This window comes from Musa acuminata, chromosome BXJ1-6 (genome assembly GCF_036884655.1).
Source record: "Musa acuminata AAA Group cultivar baxijiao chromosome BXJ1-6, Cavendish_Baxijiao_AAA, whole genome shotgun sequence".
Taxonomy (NCBI): Eukaryota; Viridiplantae; Streptophyta; class Magnoliopsida; order Zingiberales; family Musaceae; genus Musa; species Musa acuminata.
Genome location: NC_088332.1, coordinates 45,411,656 through 45,421,135, shown reverse-complemented (window position 1 = coordinate 45,421,135; position 9,480 = coordinate 45,411,656). Strand labels below are relative to the sequence as shown.

Genomic DNA, 9,480 nt, shown 5'->3' with positions numbered 1-9,480 from the left:
AGCTAACGGGAAGAGATAACATAGGTTTTGCAAGTAGGGACATTGGGGTAGTTTTGATTTTTGTGGTTAGTAATAGTAGCAGGAAAGTGGCGCCCGCATTGCTGACTAGGCTTTTTTTTTTAAATAAAAGGACTTTATTTATTAATACGTTTGCCTGTTCTCGTAATATTTGCAAAAGAAGCTTGAAGATTACAGTGTTCATTAATATGTATCTATCCTACCATATTTAGTTCGCATGCCAATGTGAAAATATCATTAATGTTTAACCCCTCGACGTAAGATAACTAAATCAAAATATACACCATTATCACCCAGTTCTTTTTTCAAAAACAATAATTGGTGAACACAGTAATTGCTCGTAAGATCTTGTCATCGATAATGATGACATTTGGTACGATGACTTCATTATTAATTATCTATATATCAATTTGATTAGTTGACATCTTTAAAATTTTCGGTTGATAAATTCTTAATCTAAGTTAAGTAAATTAGGTATATCATTCACTTTTAAAATAAGCATAAATGGTTCAAAATGAGTGTAATGGCTGAAAGTGAGTACATTATTTAGGCACGAGAGTAAATAACGCATAAAATACTATATATTGTTAGATTATGTGATCGTTTATATTTGAATAAGATATATAATAGAGCTAATTGGATTCTAATGAATCAATATAAAATAAGTCAATTTAAATTATGATTCCTTAGGGGATGTTCGGAGGAACTTTCCTAATAATTTATCTTAAACATTTTACTCTTATTTATAAATAGATAGGATCTTTAGGAATTGAAAGAACAATATTAGGCATCTCACACAATTGAGATATTATAGTTTCTCTTTTAATATTTATGAAGTGACCCTAAAGAGAGGCAAAGAGAGTCTAATTCTCTAGTAAAATAATATAAAAAAGAAAAGAATGAGAGTCTAGTTTTATCTGTATATTGACAGTGGTTTTGGATATAGAAAGTTTTTTTTGATTTTTTTCTTCTGTTATATGTTGCATGGGTTGTCACAGGGTTCCTCTAAGGATTTCTATTTGGCTGCATTTTTGTTTTTGAAGGGCTTATCTTAATTTAAGTTCGGTAGGTTTATTTTTTATACTATGTGATTCATTATAGGGTGGTATAATTTTTTTGTGAGGTTTTAGGATTAAGGAGTTGTTTATGTGTGGAGAATTACTAATAAATCAAAGAAATCATTTTTTCCTTTAATGTATAGGCTGCAACAATAATTAACGACTCTGGAAATGCTTGGAACAGTAAAGTCACCAGGCGACGAGGCGACGCCTGAGCCGGCGACTTGAGTCAGGCGCGGCCTGGGCCCAGGCGCCCGGCTGAATCAATTCAATCTGGATCGAGCCTGAGTCAAGCCAATTTGAAACAATTTGGATCTTTCTGGTTCGATTGAACCATATGATCACCCTAACCAAACCACGCTCCCTCCCTCTTCCCCACCCCGGCGCGCGCTCGCCCTTGCCCTAAACGCAGGGGCGGTGAAACCTCTCTCCCCAGCGACTGCGGCGTTTCTTCGGCGAACGACGGCAGCGGCGGCGTTTTCCTCTCCATCGGCGAACGGCGGCAGTCTCTCCCCTCCCGGTATATATATCCCTCTCTCTTTCTCCTCCTCCTTTTCCTCCTTCGCCGTCGCACCATCCCTTCTCCTCCCTCTTCTCCCTTTCGGTGCAGCTCCCCCCTTCTCCGACACCATCCTCCCCCTCCCTCCACCTCTCTCTTCCCCCCGTTCATCGCAGCCCCTCGTCCCCCCGCCTCGTCACAGCCTCCCCTTCCCCGATCCCTCCTCCTTCTCTTCCCTGCGTTCATCGCAGCCCCCCATCCCTCCTTCCTCTTCCACCCTTTCGTCGCAGCTCCCCCCCTTCCCCGACACCATCCATTTCAGCCCCCCGCCGACCCCAACGGCCCCCCTCTCCCTCCTCCTCCTCCCTGATAGCTACACCCCTCTTCGCCTACTCCCTGCATCTTCCCCTCCCCCTCCCTCCTCCCTGATAACTACCCGCTACCCTCCCAACCAACAGTCCGCAGCATGCCCCCCCCTTCTTCTCCTTCTGTTTGCTTCTTCTTCCTTTTCTTCCCTCTGTTTCTTTTTCTTTCTCTTGTAATTATGTAATGTTAGTCATTGTTAACAATGTTTTATATTCTACGAATTCGATGATCATTGACTTTCTTGAGGGAAATTGTTAGATTTTTAACGTTAATCTTCCTTTGTTTTGTTATTTTTATTATTAGATTTGCAAAATGTAGTACTTTGGTGCTTCACTGATTGTAATATGATGTTTTGGTGGTGATATTTGAAATATAAAGAGATATAGAACTCATGTAATTTCTCATTTTTATTTTAGTGATCATATTTCTCCTTAATTATATGTTTTTGAAAATCTTAATATTTGTGAGTGTCTTGCTTCACTCGAGTGAGTACCTTGGGCATTTTGATACTTTGGTGTCTTTTAGCATCTAGCGCCTTTAACTACACTAGTTTTACAATTTAAGAAAAATAAGATGAAGAGAGAATGGGAAAGAACCTTTTGTTCAAATTCTAGGATGTGATTGTTAATTTAGGCAATTTGGTATTTAGAAAATTTTCTAGAACTTCGTCACAAAAGAGATGTTTCATGGAAGTGATTAGAGGGAGAAAAGCTTAGGGATCAATATAGTTGGGATTCAACGTATGAGGAAAAAATACACCGAGAGAAGAAACTCTTTTCAGGGAATCAAACTAGCTGTTGGTAAAATTTCGAGGACAAAAAATGAAACAAAACTTGGTGTAGAAATATCAATATGTAGATAATAAGGAACGAATTTCTACGCTATCAATAAGGAGGTGAAATAAACAAAAAACGAGAACGTAGATATTTCACTCAACCTAATTTCACTTTTTATGCATGCCATTTATAATCATAGGATAAGTTCTTCTCATATGTATTGCCATGTTGAGCACCTGCATGGTGGACAATTACGACACATCTACTTAAGAATTTTTTTTTAACATGTTAAATGAAATATTACATTTGCATGTTTTCATCAACAACTCTCTATTTTATGATAATGTTTTCAATAGGCGCTCGGACGAGGTGTTTCGATGAAGCATTGCCCGAGCACTCGCCTGAGCCCAGGCGCCTTGGGCAAGCACCCAAGTTAAGTTGGATCAGGGTTCAAGGCTGGGTTCGATTGGACGAGCAAGTTGGTTCAATCAAACCAACTAATGTACCCTAATACAAAACTCGCTCCCTCGCCCAAAACCGCACTACCAAGTGAGACAAATCCGTAGTGAAACCCTACATCCGCCGTTGCCTTCATCCATAGCTTCGTTCGTCGCCCTCTCCACTCATCTTCTTCCACAGATGTCGGTTACTCCTCTTCTCAATTACCTCTTTGGAACTATTTAGCATTATATTGATTAACTCTTTGGGACTGTTTAGCATTGGTTAGAAACATGTTTAACATAGGCCTCCATCAGTAGAAACTATATTGTGTCATTTTTATTTTTATGATCATATTTCATCAATTATAATATATTTTTTAAAATTTTAATATTTTGAAGTGTCTCACTTTGCTTGGGCGAGCACCTAGCGTCTCAGGTGTTTTGGGACCTTGGCATCTAACGCTTTTTAAAACACTATTTTATGATTTTTTTTTCCATTTGAAGTAATTTCTTTTATGATTTTTTTCCTCATATGTTCAATACTAAATATAATCACGCCCTAACTTTTGTTGCATAATCGCATCCTGGTTTCTCTTGTTTCCAAGTCACTGTTTTATTCACCCTAAGCACTACATGAAGAATAAATGTTCTTACCTTCTCTCATGAATATTTCGTGAATTTGTCTTGGGATTAGGTGTAGTATATTAACATCAATTTTTGCCTTAGATATGTGATTGTGAAGGCGAAAGTTAGTCTAAGTCAATATATATTGGTTTATCAGAACAAGTAGATTATGCATGAAAAATCTGTTACATCTCACATCAAGGCTACTTTCTTATGCAGGTGAAAGACACTGTGGTTTGACTATAAGGTGGTGGGTCACAAAAATTCAGTGAGCCTCATGGGTTCCCGCATGGTCAAACCAGAAGATGTACTCGAATCGTTAATGAATGATGGGACAATTGATGCCATTAGACTGAAGATTATTAACCAGTTAAAGGCCAATGTAAGTATTTGAATGAACAATTTCCTTGTTTATGCAATTTCCCTTTATTAAACCAGTGCACATTGTTGATGTTGAAAAGTTAATATATTTTAACAAAGCATGGAGTTATTGCACATCAATATTTTTGTATATAAACAAAAGCAATTTTCTATATAGTTGCATTTGATTAGACTATAGTTAGGGTAGGAATTGTCATGGTTTATCCTGCACTTGACCACATGTACTATTTTTATGGTAGGAATTGTGATGTAGATCTGATCATGGTGTACTTGATGCTTCTCATACTTTTCATTTTCAATCAATAATAGCTGGATGTTGGTTCTTCAGAAAGCTGTGTATCATGTGGTGTATTTACATGTTAAATTTGGTAAAGACCTTGACTATTGATAGCAAGGTCTTATAATTGAATCGTGTCTTCACCACTTGCAATATATATAATTTCATTATAATCAGCTCATAATTGAGCGTGCTGATAACTGATTTAAGTATATCACTGCTTATTTTAGAAAGAGAGAATATAAAGTATCTCTTCATGGGATGATGAATATTAAGACTTGGATTATAAACCAATGATCGAACCTAGCCAGCCAATAATTGTTTTCAACAGCCCTGTTATGGGATGTTTTGGGCAGCCAACTCTGGCAACAGTCGCACAGAAGTACTGAATTCATAGGGCTTTTTGGTGCATCAAGATTAGTTTGGTCATGTCCTGAGTTACCAGGACAGTAGCTACACTGATTTGGTGAGGGATAGTGATGAAATCCATCTTGAATGAATCCTAGTCAAGCTATTCTATGTCATCGAAGTGGCTTGCTAAGGACATTATCTTGAATGTAGATTCTATTTTCATTGCTACCTCACCTGAAAATCTGACAGGACAGCTTGCTTAGATTCGTTACTGGAAAATATACCACTTGATCTGTTACCGAAACCTGAAGGTTTGATGAGCTGCTGTTTGCTCTCTAACTGATCTTACTACATTTTTTGCTTGAATTCTGCTTCCGAAGCTGTGGATTGCAGCTTCTGACCCAACCAATTCGAATTTTATATGCTTAAAATTTGGATTTTAGAGTAAACATACTAGGCATTCAAGCAAAGGTGTCTGGAAACTAGTGGATCTTCTTGTAGATTTTTTGATTTGGTGTCGATCCACCAATTTAACCTAGTACGCTTCCAGACACCTTTGTTTGAATGTCTAGTAGCTGACGAAGTTCTAAGGATAACTTTTATGAGACTTTTGTGTTTTACGCCTCATCAAACTTCTTAAATGTGCTAGAGTTTATACTATTAAATAAAAGTATTTAATTTCTGTTGTCTTGGACCATTTTATATCAAAGCATTACTTTTTCAATGCAAGGAAGATCTTAGGCATTATGGATTTTTACTGGCAACATGGCTCCCATTTCCATCAGAGACAGCTGATCTTAATTTGTGTGCATTAGAATGAAGCATTCTAATGTTGAATATGTTCTTACGTTTTAACTTCCGTCAGAGATGACATGACTCGAAAAAGGTTTTCGGGTTGGTTGGGGTGTCATTCCACTGTTGATATTCTCGATTCTTAGTGGTTTGTAATTAAATATTGAAATTAATGTTGAATAAGTGCTTATGTTTTTACTGCTGAAAATTTTAGTTAGTAGCATCTGAATTATTATTCGAACAAAAGTTTTGTATGTAAACATAGTCTTTCATGAATGAAGCATCAAGGTTTGGTGAACATGCAAAATTTTACTGACATACTAGTACCCAAGTTTTAAAATCTCGGTCTGATTCCAGATTTTACATTTATTTAGACCGATACAGTACCAGTATATTAGATGTTATATCAAATTGTACCATCCGGAACATCAACAGTACTAACTACCAAGATATAGTCAATTTTTTGGTCCTTGGTCGGACTGGACTGTACCATACATATGTACCATATTTGAAACTTTGCTAATACCTATTACTTCCCCATTTTTTTTGCGAACAGAGAAGCTACAAGGTATTAAGTTGACTTGTACCTTTAATTAGTTCCTATCTTATGACTGGAATTTTGGAGCTGATGTATCTGGCAATGCTGATTTCAGATTAAGATAAGCTTCTGCACTTTTTACCATGGAAATGCGCTGTTTCTTGTCTAATGTTTCTGAAATCCACAAGCAGATTAGTGGCAGCAAATAGCTTTTTATTTTGTTTTACTTCTAATTTATTTTGGAGCACTTCTCAAATTGGAAATTGGCCTTGCACATTTTTTACTTGCTGGAAAAAACAGAGTGCCTTTTCTCAGAATACTTGTTTAGATATAACAATGATTTTTTTTTTAATTTCAAACTTGAACATTAGAATGCTTGCTTAAATCGGTTCAAGAGAGCTAGATGCATTTTTGTTGATTGCTTCCAAGAGACTAGATAATCACTTACAGGGGATCTAAATGGGCTGCATATGTAACTTTCCTGAACTTTTGGCATGTGGTTGCAGGAAGAGCTTAAGAATAACACAATCACGATGGTTGAGCAAAGTAAGGTCCTTAATACTCCTGGTGCAGAGAAACAGACAAAGAGAGAGTTGTTTGATGCACTGCGGCGAGAACTAGAGTGAGCATTTGCTATAAGCTAATAAAATTTGTGTAGATCAGCATTCAAGGGGTAAAGGAAGGGAAAATTAAATTCTTTTGTCATTTTTTTCACTATTGGGGACCTTATAATTTTTTGGATTGCCTAAACTATGACTGGCTATTACTGCCTAAACGATAATCTTTGTGCTCTGTGTGGTCATTTATCTTGTTAGTGAAATTATTATAAGCAAATTTTGCAGAACTCCGGTGCTTGAGAAGGCATCTAGAGCTGTTTGGGAGCTAATTGTTGACAATAATGGCTTGGGGAAGGAGATCAGCGAAACCGTTGAAAGAGTATATTGCCGGTTAAATGGTCGTGAGCTGCCACCACCAGTTGAGCCTTCTACAAGTGATACTCAAGTGCCAGAGAAGGAAAAAGAAACCATAGAGAAAAAGGGGGAGAAGGTCAAGGAGACAGAGATGTTGGAATCGTTGACGAGGAAAAGAACCTTCAGTGAGATGAATGTGCAAGAAGGAACGGAACTAGTTTCTAATGGCACATCCGACGACCCTCCAGTTCCTTCAGATGATGCTGTACTACCACATACCAATTCACTGGCATGACAAGATTCCATTGTTGTTATTGTCCTTGGATCTGAGGATTGTAGAATATTCAGGTAAACATAGTTATTTTAAGCTCTGGTGTAAGTTGCACAGAATAGCCTTTCTCAATTTGTGTCTAAGAACTAGTCTTTGAGATGTATGATTTACTTTTGAACATAGACTATGGGACCTCATAATGGCTTTTAGTACTTTTGGATCTCCTTTTTGGTTTTCTTGTTGACAGTTGAACATAATTTTCCAAATATTTCAGAAATTGATATGTTTTTCAGTACTAACAGTGAACATGATCTGTTATTAACCAATGCATCTGTTTGCTTCTCCATATGTGAGTTTCCTTTTCTTTGGAAATTGTAAGATCTTTGATGCAAGAATAATGATTTTATGATTATATCGTCTTGGCTTTGGTTCTGTTTCCCTTCTATTCTTCAACAATAGCAGGTTTCTTTATTCGGTTTAGATCGAGAAAAATAGTATGGCTTTTATGAAACGTGTTATGGTTGGAATCAGCAGGAAATTCTATTTTCTATAGGATATTTGACAATTGAATTTAACTTTTTGATTACTTTATTGTCCATAATAGTATAGAAGGAAAGTCTGGCTTCAAGTTCTTCGGGAATAGCTTTGTTAAGGAGCATTACGCTGCCATAGTTATCCAAACTGCCTTTCGAGGTTACTTGGCATATGACTCCTTGCACTCTCTCTCTCCCTCTCCCTCTTTTGGAGTCGAGGGATGGATCTAACGTAGGCTTGAGTTTGGGTGTGCGATTGAAGGTGAGGAGGGCGCTGCAAGCTTTAAAGGGGCTTGTGAAGCTACAGGCATTGGTGAGGGGGCACAATGTCTGGAAGCAAGCCAACATGACGCTGCGATGCATGCAAGAGCTGGTGAGAGTGCAGGCGAGGGTGAGAGACCAACATATGCGGATGGCGCAGGAGTCTTCGGCAACAGTTTCCCAAGGTGCCACCAAGTCCTCCTTCAACTGTGACACCTCCTTATGGGAGTCCAAGTACCTCCAGGAGCTCGCGGAGAGGAGATCCATGGTAACTAACATGTCCCTGTCAAAACTCAAGCTTTCTTCGTCTTCCTTGTTGTGTGTGTCTTTCTTATTTGGTGGAATGAGCCGTCGAGGGACGGGAGTAGCTTCGCAGATGACTGGGACGACCGCCCAAAGACAATGGAGGAGATCCAAGCGATGCTGCAGGTTCGGAAGGAGGCTGCTCTAAAACGAGAAAGAGCGCTCTTCTACGCCTTCTTTCATCAAGCAAGCTCAAAAAAGGCTGGTTTCTTCCTCCCTCATCTTGTCGTAGGAACATCGCTTGCTTCTCCTGGTTTCCTCTGTAATGTGACTGACATCGAGTCTTTGGCCCATCGGAAAGATCTGGAGATCGCACCGGAACCCCTCGCCCTTGCTCGACGAAGAAGTGAACGGCGAGGTGGCGTCGGTGGAAGAGAAGAGGCCGCACCGGTGGATGGATCGCTGGATTGTGTTGAAGTCCTCTTTCGATAACAGAATCAACAACAGGGCGACAGCCTCCACTGACTCCCATCAAGACCTTGGAGATCGACACTGCTCGACCCTTCTCTTACTCCTCCCCCGTCGCCATACGCCATCGTCGTCGCAACCCGTCGGACAGCACCCCTCCTCCCCCCTCCATTGCACCCACCTCCATAACTACCAACCCTATTCGCCTGCCACTCCCTCACACCGGTCGGGAGGACCGGAGTCTTTCCATCGTCCATGTGCCGAACTACCACTACCACACGACAGCATCATCATCGTCATTGTGACAGCACTACCCTGCAATGTCGAGGGCTACAGTGTCGAACAACATGGTGATGACGCAGTCACTCTGCGAAGGCGCGAGTGCGGTCGCAAAGCACACCGAGGCAAGCGTCCAAGGACGTTGGACCGAGATCGGGGCGGCTCCGCCAAGAAGCGCCTGTCGTTCCCAATGCTCAACTCACAAGGGTGCTCGCAGAACCTGCGGAGCCCGAGCTTCAAGAGCACGGTGGGGCGGTTCCTCGGGGAGCAATGCTCGAACGTGCGTGTCCTCTTGCTGCAACAACAGCCTCGGCGACAAGCTATAGTTTATTATCAGTTTTTTTTTATATTTTAATTTAAATTATATATATTATTATATTACTAATTTATTATA

The 9,480-nt window shown here is 39.6% G+C and overlaps 1 protein-coding gene and 1 pseudogene across 2 annotated transcripts; both read left to right on the top strand.

Annotated features, from left to right (window-relative positions):
• Window positions 1–1,437: 1,437 nt before the first annotated feature.
• LOC135677328 (uncharacterized) lies at window positions 1,438–7,514 on the top strand. 2 transcript variants are annotated; one of them, XM_065189534.1, is made up of 5 exons: window positions 1,439–1,596; window positions 3,074–3,358; window positions 4,001–4,163; window positions 6,627–6,742; window positions 6,963–7,514. In XM_065189534.1, the coding sequence occupies exons 3-5, from the start codon at window positions 4,059–4,061 to the stop codon at window positions 7,324–7,326; spliced, it is 585 nt and encodes a 194-aa protein (XP_065045606.1). In that variant the 5' UTR covers window positions 1,439–1,596; window positions 3,074–3,358; window positions 4,001–4,058; the 3' UTR covers window positions 7,327–7,514. The 2 variants fall into 2 exon arrangements, with proteins under 2 accessions (XP_065045605.1, XP_065045606.1); XM_065189533.1 differs by lacking the exon at window positions 3,074–3,358 and having other exon boundaries at window positions 1,438–1,596.
• LOC135677583 (protein IQ-DOMAIN 18-like) lies at window positions 7,489–9,112 on the top strand (annotated as a pseudogene).
• The last annotated feature ends 368 nt before the right edge of the window (window positions 9,113–9,480 follow it).